Source organism: Sphaerodactylus townsendi, linkage group LG02 (genome assembly GCF_021028975.2).
Source record: "Sphaerodactylus townsendi isolate TG3544 linkage group LG02, MPM_Stown_v2.3, whole genome shotgun sequence".
In the NCBI taxonomy this organism is placed as follows: domain Eukaryota; kingdom Metazoa; phylum Chordata; class Lepidosauria; order Squamata; family Sphaerodactylidae; genus Sphaerodactylus; species Sphaerodactylus townsendi.
Window position 1 is genome coordinate 56,622,410 of NC_059426.1, and position 13,425 is coordinate 56,635,834.

A 13,425-nucleotide genomic window follows, 5' to 3' on the forward strand; every position below is an offset into this window, starting at 1 on the left:
GAAATTGATAAAGAAGACCTTGTCTACATCAGGAATATATATTCAAAAATATTTAAGAATATTAATTACTCATTCATATTATTAAAATGTAACATACCCTGGCTGAAACATTATATTTGTTTAGGTTTTTTCTGTTCATGGTGTCCTTTTCCCATTGCTTCCATAGATCCCATCACCACAGAATTCATGGTTATAACCTTCACATGCACTCACCACCTCCCATAGTATTCTTTCAAAAGCAAATAAAACCATCATTGTCATGAAGAAGTGGTTTAGCTTCCATCAAAGGGACTTACAGTTCTAAAACTAAGATATAGCAGGAAGGTGACTCAAAGATATCATGAATAGTAATGTACTGTGGATGCTGCAAATGTTGCAACATAGCCGCTTCATGTGCTGCCTGCTCCTTCTTCTTCATTTTTTTATTGATGAATTTCACTGCAACATCCTTCCGAGTTGATCTGTGGATACATTTCTTTACAACAGCAAACCGTCCCCTGGAAAACAATACAGTGAAGATAAACCATGAATAACTCATTCGTTTATTTAGTTCATGTACAGCCTGTCTTTCAGCCCAATCCAAATGACCGGACACTCAGTCTAGGTGCCACCCAGCCATTCCCAGAATGGCTTTCCAGCAGAACAGGGAGCCCAAAAGGTGAATAACTCCCCTGCCACAAGAAAGTTCTCCATAGGGCTCCAATGGACTTACACCACCAAAAAGGTGGCATATGTCCAGGAGCCGGGCACTGATGTGTCTGGTGGTGAAGCAGGGGTGGAAGTTGACTAGCCTTGCCCCCTCCCCCAGCCACGTCCCCCAACCACCATTACAATGCCTGCAGTGGTGATGAAGGTGTAGGAGCATTGGCATGGCATCCAGCATTGCCTTCCAATGCTGGGGAGACCCATCATGGCTACCGATGCAACCTTGTACTGCTCCCACCCGGATGGGGTTGTTTCTCATTGACACTTAAGTTTTTTTGAACAGGTTCATTCACATTGGACAGGGGACAGTGGTGGGATTCAAATAATTTAACAACCAGTTCCGGAGGTGGGATTCAAATAATTTAACAACTGCTTGTTTACAAGCACCATTTTAACATCTGGTTCTGCCGAAGTGGTGCGAACCTGCTAAATCCCACCACTGGACAAAGATGTTGAGTTGTTTATCTTTCTCTTTGTTGTGGCAGTTTGGATTCTTTTAGGATCACCTTCCACTTTTGGAATTTGTAAAGGGCCTTCTCAGTTATGTGCCACGATGTTGGAACTCCCTTCTGCCTTCCAGTGGATGAAAGCTTTTTTGTTTGGCTTCACTCATTGTGTTATTCAGCCTCCTCCCTGTTTCTGTATTTTGTATGTGTTTCATTTAGCCATTTTAAATATTTTTATATATTTGTAGTTTAAATGCTGTGTTAATGTTTAAAATGTTTTAATGTTCGCTTTGTTGAGGACCCTGAGTTGGGTAGAAAGACAGCATAGAAATGGTTTTTAAAATATTCTTTTGTACCACAAATCCACCACAGTACTCTTTAATGGTATACCCTGAACTTTATGATCGCTCTTGAAGAAAGGTTTAATAATTACCAGAACAATAGTCCATCCATCTCATCAACTTTGGACAAGACTTAAGAGTCTTTCTCATGTGTGATAAAAAAGCAGGGTTGTGTACTTTCATTCTGTCTCTGGACCTTCCTGATATCTTTGTGTCATAATGGCTGCATGGAACCTATAAGCATGAAATCCAATTTGTGTAGGTCCAAACAGCATCACTTTTGGGATTTTGTGTGAGTTGTCCATAATGGCTGTGTATTGTAAAATATACTTCATAAATCCATATATTACTAGCTAATAATGAATGGGGGGGGGGGGCATGGACTCCAGAATTGTTACGCTGGCCAGCAAAGATGAATGTATGATTCTATTATTTTCACTGAGCTAACATTTGATAATGTTCACAGTTTGTTGCATTTTTTGACATCAGGGTGAAGGATGTTTCTTCCTCCCTCAGCTTTTTGTTAGAGGAAAGTATCTTTCATGTTCTCCAAAGCACAGAGAAATCAAACAAAAGGGAATAAACATGGGAAAAGATCCCTCATGTAACAATCTAATTTCTGATATTTCTAATGCCACATGCGAATATCACTGGGATGATTGTTACTGAGTTTCATTTTCCAGGCAAATCAGAAACAGATAACTAGTTTTTTGAGTGATGCTAGACTTCTTCCTAAGCCTTGTATTTTTGTTTATCCATAACAGTAATTTTCTATACTGCCTATGAAAATGACAGTTCAATAAAATATTTATGGATTGTGAGATAGTGAAAAAAATCTAGGAATAGTTTTTGGCACAGCTGCTGCTATATAAACAAGGTACAATTCATGGGCATTGTTGCAGAGACAAATCAGGCCTGGCAAAGGTATCAGTGGGGTTCCCTTCTTTCCTGTTCCTCCCTGGTTGTGCATACACTAGGGTATCAGACATCACTTATAATGGGAGGCTGTCCCTCTCCTACACAGGACTTCAGCCTATTTACACACACAATGTGGGTTGATGGATTCCCATGAACAGCTCTAGAAACACCTTTGTCCTGCCCTAGGGAAAAGTCAGTAATTTGAGTTGCACAAGGAGTTCCCCACTTAGAATATATGCAAAGAACTGATCACTACTTAATAAGAATATATACAGGTGTCCCACTGACTTGACCAGATGAAGATGTATCAACTACTACAGTCTAGAACTGCAAATGTGGTCTGGTTCCCTGCTTCAATGCATAAGATACCACTAGAGACTGGGTGGATGGTAGCAGACAATACACAAGAGGAACAGAAATAATTAACTTAAGAGCTGTTATCTGGGGGGTTTAAAACACATTTACAGCACAAAGACCCCTTCTGCACATGCAGAATAATGCACTTTCAATCCACTTTCACAATTGTTTGAAAGTGGATTTTGCTATTCCGCACAGTAAAATCCAGCTGCAAAATGCATTAAAAGTAGATTGAAAGTACATTATTCTGCATGTGCGGAAGGGGCCTAAGACTTGCATAAATAATCACAGATTACAGCCAAGAAGTTCATAATCATTTTACCTCAGTCTCCTGCTTTCCAGTGTAGTTAGTTTACACACTAGTATGCGACTCAAGTGGTGACTAAACATGCACATGAACTGGTACAAATTCTCCTAGTTACAATACTTCCAACAAATTACGTCAAACGGATACTATGAAACAAATGATTATTTTTATCTCTAAAAGGGAATATTTATTACAGTTCTTCTTGCAATTTGCTGAAATAACTTTAGTATTACCTGCCAATCTCATTCAACTCTGCGTATGCCAGCTCAAAGTTCTCTTTCCATGTAACAGTGGCTCCATCTGCTGCAGAGTCTTTGCAAAACAGGGAAAGCAGGGGACAGAAGTTTGCATTAGAAAATACAGTCATTGATACATTTTAACTGTTAAAAAAGAAGGGTCTTTAAAGAGAGGGAAAGAGAGAGACCTGAAAAGCACAAGTAGGGGAGGAGACAGGCTACTTGTACTAATATGTCTTCTCTACCCCTTTCAGAAACCTCCTTCATGGGTTTCTTCTTTGCATTCTTCATCTTTGGCACAGTTTATGAGAACATCCCCCATTCCTTATTTTCCTGTTGCCTTCCCTTTCCCCACTGTTATTTTTTCTTCCATTCTGAAGATCTGAGTGATAGATCTAGGAATGGGAATGGTATTTTACTAGGAATATTTTATCCCCCAGAGGGAATATATGGTGCCAGAGACTATACTTTACAGCACTATTGTTTTAATATTATGTTATTCTAAGCCGCCCAGAGCCCATTGAGGAGGGCAGTCAAAAAGTCAAATAAATCAAGTCAAATCAATCAAATCTCATTCTGATAACCGTAAATTGTTGTATAAGCAAGGAAGTAATTAGTGGGGTTAAGTTACTCAGATATCCTCCTCAAAACAAAACAAAAAAAGGAAAGATTGCATGTGCACAGGATTGCTAGGCAAAACAAACGTTATTCATCTACTTTTAACACAGAAATTGTGCATGGATGAGCTGAAAGCAGAGGGACACCTCCTTGGCAAACCTTCCCCAAATGGCTGAGGCAGGAGAATTTCTGCAGCAGCACACAAAATGGCAGGTGCAACTCTGAAACTGACCAGAGCTCTGTCAGCCAGTAGGCAGGGGAAAGAATCCATTTTGGCTGGCACCGCTTTTGGCAAGCTGTGTGCGAACTAAAAAAGCCAAAATGGATCTTTTAAAAACATCTGCGGAACATTTTATTTTGTGTGGAAATCGCCACTGAACTGCATATAAAGGGCTATGATACATACAATAAACATTGTACTATATTATAATACCATCCGTTGTAGAAGAAACCTCATGAGCTGATCCATTATATTGCATTCAGATCTCTTTATAAGAGTGGCCTCCTGAATATTCCTGTTTTGCACATCAATTCTGGAAGTCCTGTTTCTGAGATACTTTTAACTGGAGATGCTAGAGGTTAAATTTGAGATGGTCTGTGTAAAAAGAATGTCCTATATCACTGAAATTCACCCCTTCATAATGAGTAGGCCCTGTTTTTTTATCATTTGTGATGTAAATATTTATACACTAATCAGAAGAGGTGTTAGGCATATGTACTCCAAGTTGGGAGAGGTCATAGCTCAGTGATAGAACATCTGCTTCATGACAGAAGGTCCCTGGTTACATTCCTGGCATCGCCAGTTAAATGGATCAGGCAATAAGATATGAAAGAGACTTCTACCTGAGGTTCTGGAGATGTCACAGCAGATAATACTGTGTTTGATATAGCAATGCTCTGATACAGTACGAGACAGCTTTGTGTGTACAAAATGCTAAGACAGAAAAGCCAGGTCTCACACAAATCTTGGCTCCAGAAATAGAACTTGTACCCACAGTTTCTAATTTTAATGCATTAATAGGCTTTTCCTGACTGCAAATTGTCTCCATTTTTGGTCAAGAGCTTACCATATTCTGGAAGTTTCACAAACTCAGAGGCCTCACTAGGTAAACTGATTCCCCAAGGATTGCTGGCACTGACTCGGAACTGATATTGACAGCCAGGTGTGAGATCCTCAACAACAAGGTAAGTGTCCAAAGTTGAGGCAACAGACTGCTGCCATACCTGTGATCCTATGTTTTGTGGGGAGAAAGAGAGAAATGAAAAACTACCAAAACTTTCATGTACTTTTAGATAGGTAAGAAACTGCCCTGCTCTGGGATCTGTTGTTCTGTACTTGGTATACATTGGTACTGGCAATATGTGTGAAATATCATTATCAAATTCTCTTGCAAGTTGTACACACTATGAAAAAGTAGCAGATTGTGGTAGTTGAAGGTTATTTACACTCACAGCAGAGTAAAATGATTAAATCTTGCTGAAGCAGTTGAATGGATAAAACCAGTGGTAGGATCCAAAAATTTTAATAACAGGTTCTGATGGTGGTGGGATTCAAACAGTGATGCCGCCACACATACGCACCTCCAGTCCCTATTGGGCAGGGAGGTTGCTTTAGTAACCCCTTCTCGGCACTCAGAAAAAATTAGTAACCACTTCTAGAGAAGTGGTGAGAACTGGTTGGATCCCACCTCTGGAGAGAACCATTTCAAAGTGCAGTAGGAGATATTTTTGAATGATCTTCTAAAAAAGACTACATTGCAAGTTAGGGTTGCTAACCTCCAGGTGGGGTCTGGAGATCTCCTGGTATTACCTTCAGACTATATATCTCTGTTCCCTTAGAGAAAATGGTTGCTTTGTAGGGTAGACTATGGCATTATACCACACTGAAATCCTTCCTCTCCCCAAATTCTGCCCTCCTCAGGCTCCACCTCCAAAATCTCCAGATATTTACCAATCCAGAGCTGGCAACCCTATTGCAAGTAGAAAGCTAAGTCATCAGGGAAATACTGTCTCCCTTCTGACTTCTGTTTTACCCCCACAGATAGAACTTAAAAAGATTCTTCTTCTTTCACATCAGGATTCTAATATATCATTCTGCAGTATGTCTAGCTCCATCCCGAGAAATCTTTATGTGCCTACTACGCATAATTTCCTTATATGACTTTACTGCTAGAGCTACTTGAATAATCACAAATTCAAAGAAACAGAAAAGTAATTTACAGTTTACTTCATGTGTCTGTGATGTAACATTTTTAGACCTGCTGTTTATAAGGCTTATGTGTATACATCTTAAATGCTTTATTATTTAATCTCTACAAGGGCCAATGCAGTTCAAAATTAGATTAAAATTTTAAAATAAAAAATGAATAAATTCAAGTGATAAGATTTTCACAGAAAGATGCCTAACTGGGTGCTTCTATTATATAAATCAGTGATGGCAAACATTTTAGAGACTGCGTGCCAGGGGCGGAGTGAGGGGAAACTGCGCCCAGGGCACACGTGCACCCTGCACCCCTACCACACCCCATCCACCCCACCCTGCCCTGAACGCCCCAAAACACCCCCGCCACGCTCCCAGAATGCCCTCGCCATGCCCCCACAGGGGTGCGCGCCCAGTGCATCGCACACCTCTCTCCCCCTTGACGCTATGCCACTGCCGAGTGCCCAAACTTTGGTACAACGTGAGCCCGCAAAGAGGGCTCTGAGTGCCACCTCTGGCATGCATGCCATAGGTTCACCACCACTGATATATATGATTATTAATCTATGTTTGTTATTTATTCATTTTGCCATGAGAGAGAGTGTCATTAAGCAAATATAGAAATCAGATTAACAAAACAGAAGAAGTTGGTTAGCCAGCTTTGGGGATGAGCATGGCAGGGTGATGGAAAAATGAATAAGAGGGACAGAGACTTTAAAAAGGCCATTCAGGAGTCAGTGTGGGGGCTGGGGAGAATTCAGCGGAATAAGCTGACAAGGCATATATTAGGTTGGCTGGACTTTAGTGACTCAATATCAGGGGGGCATGATGATAGTTGGAAGAGGTACCCATGCTGTTATTGTGGCTGTCCTCTATCAAGAGATGCCTCATTTTTGGAAATCATTCAAAAACCATAACAATAGTACTTACAGTTATGTTTGGTATAACGGTAAAAGAGCAGAACAGATGACCTATCTAGAATTAGAGACTACACAACTCGATCCAGTCATAGGAGGGTTAACAACTTGCATGTAAGGCCTGGAGTTCTCCTCGAATTACAACTGCTCTCCAGACTACACAAATCTGGGAAATATGGCAGGCTCTATGCAGTCACATCCCACTGCCTTCCCAAACTCCTCCCTTCTCAAGCACCACCACCAAATCTCTAAGAATTTTCCCAAACCATAATTGGCAACCTTAATTCATAACCCTACAGACAACTTTGCTGACTGCTAGAAAAAGGCCAGAAGTGAATTATGTTGTAGCCCATAACTAGGCCTTCTCTATGAATTGTTCTGTAATCACTTTGACCTCATCTAATGAATTGTCTGAAAGGGGTAAACTGGCAGGTAGAAGTAGGGTTGCCAGCCTCTAGGGGGTGGAACATCTCCTGGGATTACAATTGCTCTTCAGGCACCAGAGATCACTTCATCGGAAGAAAATGGCCACTTCAGAAGGTAGACTCTATGGCATTATGCTCCATTGGGGTCCCTCCCGTTCCCTAACCCCACCGTCCTCAGGCTCCACCCCCAAAATCTCCAGATATTTACCAATATGGAGTTGACAACTCTAAGTAGAAGGGGAGGAGTGCTTTATGTCTCTCCCTGCTCCTATAGTAGCACCACTTGGGAACCAGTTGTTTTCCTCTTCATGTGCAGTTCTATCTAGATATACCCAGAGGTGGGATCTGACCAGTTCTCACCACTTCTCTAGAAGTGGTTACTAATTTTTTCTGAGTGCCGAGAAGGGGTTACTAAAGCAACCTCCCTGCCCAATAGGGACTGGAGGTGCGTGTGTGTGGCGGCGCCACTGTTTGAATCCCACCACCATCGGAACCTGTTATTAAAATTTTTGGATCCCACCACTGGATATACCTAATATGAAATTCTCTAATTAAAAGTAATGGTTTTACCTTCTTCTCTGTACTCCACTGTGTAACCAGAAATAGTACAATTCCCTGTACTAGATGGAGGCAGCCAGCGAAGAATCACTGAGGTGCAGCTTCTTTCCTGAGCGATAGGGCGATTTGGGGCTGCAGGGACACCTGGGACGATGGGAGGAGCCAGGAGGAAAGAAACAGAAAAATCAGAGGAGCATGTGTGTGTTACGTGCATGGGTGCATGTGTGCACGCTTTCAAGAACTGCTGCTTTTTTATTGCAATGCAAGTGAAAGAGAGACTCATTAAAAGCTAGATTTGCTAGACTAACCATATGCATAGCAGGACTGTTGTACCAATATTAGCCTCTATTGGGCCAAACTGCTCATCAAAGTAATTGACAGTGAACTATACGAACTGTCTGAATTCTTTTTTCGAAAAGTGACATGTTTGAGATTTGATCTATCTGTTCGGTAAAAGTACATAGGCTGTACTGTATTCAAGGATGTGGGCAGTACAAATGACTTCGCAATCGCCTATTTGTCTTGCAGCACTAATATGCCAAGAAGAACAGATGGGTGGAATAGTACTTATCAGTACTCCCCTACACATGCATTCTCTATCACTCCTCAAATTCAAGTACTTCAAATAAGAAAATCAACTAAATAAGTACGCACATTTAAAAAAAGAAGAGAACTTTGAGTCCAAACCAAATAAGACATTTGAGATCAGATCTCCCACCTCTTTATTTGTATGGTTGCCCTATCAGAGAAACCAGCAGCATGGTGTGTGTGGGTGCATTTGTGTCACACTGTCAGGCTGGAACCTGGCAAACCACAAAGAGGCACCAGGGAAGATGGGGAGTTCCAGATGTTGGCAAACAAAATACTTTCATTTTCCTTAGGTAACTAAGTAGAGGCTCCCAGAACTCAAAGACTTTATCTCAGCCTTCTAACCTTGAATCTATCCTGCATTCCTGTCTTTTGCACCGTCTGTAGTGTGGGATAGTATTATGGGCTAGGGATGAGGTGGGAGGAACGGGGTTTGATATATTGGGATTGTTCGAATGCTCTGGCAGAACCAGCTTTTTCCCTCTAAATCCATGTGTCTTCCAATAAAGTTTCTTAACAATCAATTTACAGAGTCTGATTTGGGTCATAGATCTGGGGTTTGACACACACAGAGGAAGGTTCATACCACTCATTCAGCAGTAGCACAGAGTCTGCCTGACGCTGCCTGACCTCATCTCATTACCTTGCCATTCTGTTCAGCATGGGTGCAAAGAGAAGCAGGAAGAGGGGTACCCTTGCTCTCTCTGCACTCACACTCACACTATTATTATTATTATTATTATTATTATTATTATTATTATTATTATTATTTATAAACCGCCCTCCCCCGAAGGGCTCAAGTTCTTTCTGAAAGGCACCAAAAAAAATAATAACCGTGGCCCTATAGATGCTTGTAAGGCAATCTTCCTGAGGGCCCTACCTGTAAGACATCAAGAACTGCTCTGAAGGAATGCATAGTAAAACAGAGGTTTAAAAGTTCAAGTCAATCAGTGGAACAAGGTGCTATCACAACAGAGTGGAGGAAGACTTCCTAAAAATGGGAAAGTGCCCTGATTGGGTAAGCTGACCTGCATTGATTGGTGGAGCAATCAGATGACATAGAGAGGGAGGGGGTATCTCTCAGAGAGGAAAAGTTTTGGGAGCTTTAAGATTTGGGTTCCAGCAAGTTAAAATCAAGTCCCTTAACTCCATGTGTTAAATATTTACTCGGAGAGAATTTCAGTCAGGGAGTGGATCTAAGTTGAAATATACTGATTTCAGGGTGTGCTAATGGCAGACAACGCACAAACAGGCGAGTTAGGAATTTTATTTAGTGGTCATCGCTGAAGGTGGAAAAGTAATGAGACTTTCCACAGGAGACCACAAATAAAAGGAAGGGGAACATGACTTCTGAGTGTAGAAGAATTCCTAATGCAGTTAGTACAAGAATTATACACATAGGTGGATTCCCCGTATGTTGTATCAGTTACCTCAGGAAAAAGATTTATGTGAAGTGGGTAGCCAACAGTGTCAAGGCTGCATGTGGACTGTGTGAAAGGGTACCAGCCTGTTGGAAGCCCAGGTCAACGTGAATACATTAGCCAGTAACATCTAACTGAACCATCTTAAATAACTACATATCTCAGCAACTGAAGAAACTTATAATGCTTGAATTAAGAATTAAACGCTGAAGTTTGTATATAGGTATCTCTTGCTTGATTTTAATCCATCCTGATCCCATCTAGTTTGTACAATAACTTTTACTTCTGTTTGACAAACTTGCCTCAGTTCTCTGGTGCCATGGAGAGGGGAACTTGTCAGAGGGGAAAACAGGCTCCCTTCACCTTTTGGGGGTTTCTAAGGCTGAGCAGAGAAGCTTTAAATACCTCATATGCTCAGTCTTTGGCCGTTTCCCCACTCACCTTTTGTTGTGCGCTACTCGCTCCAAGTAACGCAGGTTCCAGCGGCACTCCCCACTACTGGAGCGGCGACAGCGCAGCCGCCCCAATTCTGCCACCCTCGCAACCTCTCAGCTCGCGTCATTTCTGTTCCTGTTTGGAACAGCGCCTTTTGGGAAACCCCACGAGACTACCTGCAGTGGGGAGCGTGAGTGCGCACTCAAAAATACCCGAAGCGCCGAATGAATTCAGATTGTTTGAATAGCAAGGTGGGGGATCCCATATAGAAAAGGCAGAAAAACCTGCCCAGCATAATTAGGAGGCTGCCTGAGCCTGCCACAAATAGTTAAGAGAGTGAAGGGACCTGCCACAGCTGATTTAGTTAAAAATCCAAGTAACGGGTGGCCATAGAAGTACTCCTAGTCTCCATCTTTTGATTTACTTGAATATTTATAAATGAAGCAATATTGTAAGTGCTAGAAGTCTCCAGTATTCTCTGTCATCCAAGGAAACAAATGCCAGGAAGAAGTGACCTTGGAATTTCTCTTTGAATGAACCACGGAGTATATGTGTAAAACTGCAGTACTTAAACTGAGAGAAGTTCTAGGATACCTATGCAGCTGAGCTCAGTATTTTCAGCATTGATCATCAAGGCTCTAAACCAGTGGATACATTGGCTAGTAAAAAAATATGACAGACTTAGTAATATATACATGATACCACCTGATGAAATAAATGTTAGCCAGGAAAAAATCAGTACCTTGTACTTTGATGGTAGCAGAAGTGGATGCTGTTCCAAGTTCATTTGTAGCCACACACATATAAATACCACTGTCCTGGGGCATGACATTACAGATCTTCAGAGTGATTTCACCTGAATCACTGGAAAGAGGCAAATGACAACATTTTGATTGGGTATTCTGATACATATATACACTGATTGGTCTTCCAGTAGTTAAGTTATTTAACAGACACAGATAATAAAACCAGTGGGAAAACAGACAATGCTGTGCAGGAATACTGAAACTGATGTTGGTACGAGAGGCTTGGCTTTATGTTACCAGCTCCACATGTCATTGCTCGGATATGTATATGCTTACCCCTAGGGATATTTTCCTGCTTGGTATTGGGGAACGTTGCTGGGGGTAAAGTGTAGATGACTGGGGAGGGCAAACTACCTCGTAAACAAAGTCTGCCTAGTAAATGTCATGAAGTAACATTACCTAGTGGGTTTGTAAGGTTTTGGTGCGCTCTCTCTCTCTCTCTCTCTCTCTCTCTCTCTCTCTCTCTCACACACACACACACACACACACACACACACACACACACACTCTTTTCCACTGAAGTAAAACTTAGTCCAGAAAAAGAAAAAAAGAGGAGAAAAAAAATAATAAACGGATCTACATTAATAACTGAACTGAAAAAAAATGCCAATTACAATTCCAAATATGAGCAAGAATGGGAAAAAATAAAGTATATTAATTTGACAATCTCTTCATACTAGCATAGAAAAAAGGAGAGAGATAGCAGACTCTTCTCTCTTCTTTATCTGTTCAGTCATGTCCGACTCTTGGATATTCTGTAAACCAGTCCCCTCCATGCTTCTCTGCCACAACTTCTTTCAGTTGGTTGATGTTCATGCTCATGTCCCTCTTAATGGTTTCCAACCAACAAGTCATTGGCCTACCCCGTTTCCATTTACAACTGACCATTCTGACTAGCATTTCTTTTTCCAGTGAATTTGCCTTCATCACATGGCCGAAGTAGGTCAGCTTCTGTCTCGTGATCTGGCCCTCCAGGGACATCTCTGGGTTAATACGCTCCAGGACAGCTTTGTTGGTGACTCTAGCTGTCCATGGGATTTTTAAAAGTCTTCTCCAACACCCCAGCATAAAGGCATCCACTTTTCTTCTATCTGTTTTTGACAGTGTCCATGTCTCACAACCATATGTCATGATTGGGAACACGATGGCTGTTATCAGTCTTTGTTTGGTGGTAATTGAAACATCTTTGCACTTCCATAGTTGGTTCATACTCACCATGAATGTATGCCCAATGGCTAAGCGTTGCCTGAGCTCTGCTGTTGAGCCGCCATTAAGATGACATTAAGTAAGCAGACTATCTTACTCATATAATTAGTTCCTATTTACATAGCATTATGTATTTGATCATTTTAACATTCTATTATAGATTAATATCAAAAATTTTAACATAAGAAAATATAAGACAAATTTCTAACTATATTTCCAGGATACACAGTATTTTTTAACCTTTTTCTTGCAATCTCCTAAGTAGACGAACTACAAAATATCCTGTGGCTTTTCCCTGGAATTTGTTCTTGAAGGTTCAAAAGAATCTATCCATTTTCTTGCAATTTTTGGGTAGGTGACCTTTTTTTTTTACTGGTGGCTTTCCTCTAAGATAAGTTCTGAAGTCTTCAAAGAAATCTTAATCTTTCTTCAGGAGTGTATTCAATGGGTCTTGAAATATTGATATATCAATCTTCCTTTTCTACAAATAATTTTCTGTAGTTTTGCTCAATATTGTCTTCACCAACTAGGATATATTTCCATGAACTGTCAACAAATTCTTTTTCAAGATCTAGTTCACCTGTTATTTGCTCTTTACTCAATATTCTTTTCTGTTGGTTGTTTGCTTGGTAAGAGAATTCCAGTTGGATCTGGGTAGTTGTCTCTTTACCTTGGACATTCTTGTGAGCTTTTCCATTGAATTTAGGCAGGTTGGAAACAAATTCCTATCTTACACTCTGCAGGTCATTCTTTAAGTGTTCTTTATAAAATTTTGATTGCTGAATTTCTTGTTTTAAACTCTTAAATTTTTCCTTCCTGTTATGATCCAGTTGGCTTAATTGTAAGAAGATTAGCTAAAGCTGTTTAATTATTTCCATTTCGGTAGGTGGCAGCAACGTAAAGGGGTTTTTCATTCGGAACGCATGAGTTAATTCACAAGA

General features: G+C 40.8%; 1 protein-coding gene across 3 annotated transcripts in view; it reads right to left on the minus strand.

The window, feature by feature from the left end:
* The window catches only part of KALRN (kalirin RhoGEF kinase), a 668,527-nt gene that overhangs the window by 6,038 nt on the left and 649,064 nt on the right, over positions 1–13,425 (minus strand). For all 3 annotated transcript variants that reach the window (XM_048485754.1, XM_048485753.1, XM_048485755.1), the window contains 5 exons: positions 11,215–11,336; positions 8,041–8,172; positions 4,996–5,160; positions 3,308–3,386; positions 297–497 (listed from right to left, as the gene is read on the minus strand). In XM_048485754.1, coding sequence (XP_048341711.1) covers positions 297–497; positions 3,308–3,386; positions 4,996–5,160; positions 8,041–8,172; positions 11,215–11,336 — 699 coding nt within the window. The remainder of the gene's footprint in view (positions 1–296; positions 498–3,307; positions 3,387–4,995; positions 5,161–8,040; positions 8,173–11,214; positions 11,337–13,425) is intronic.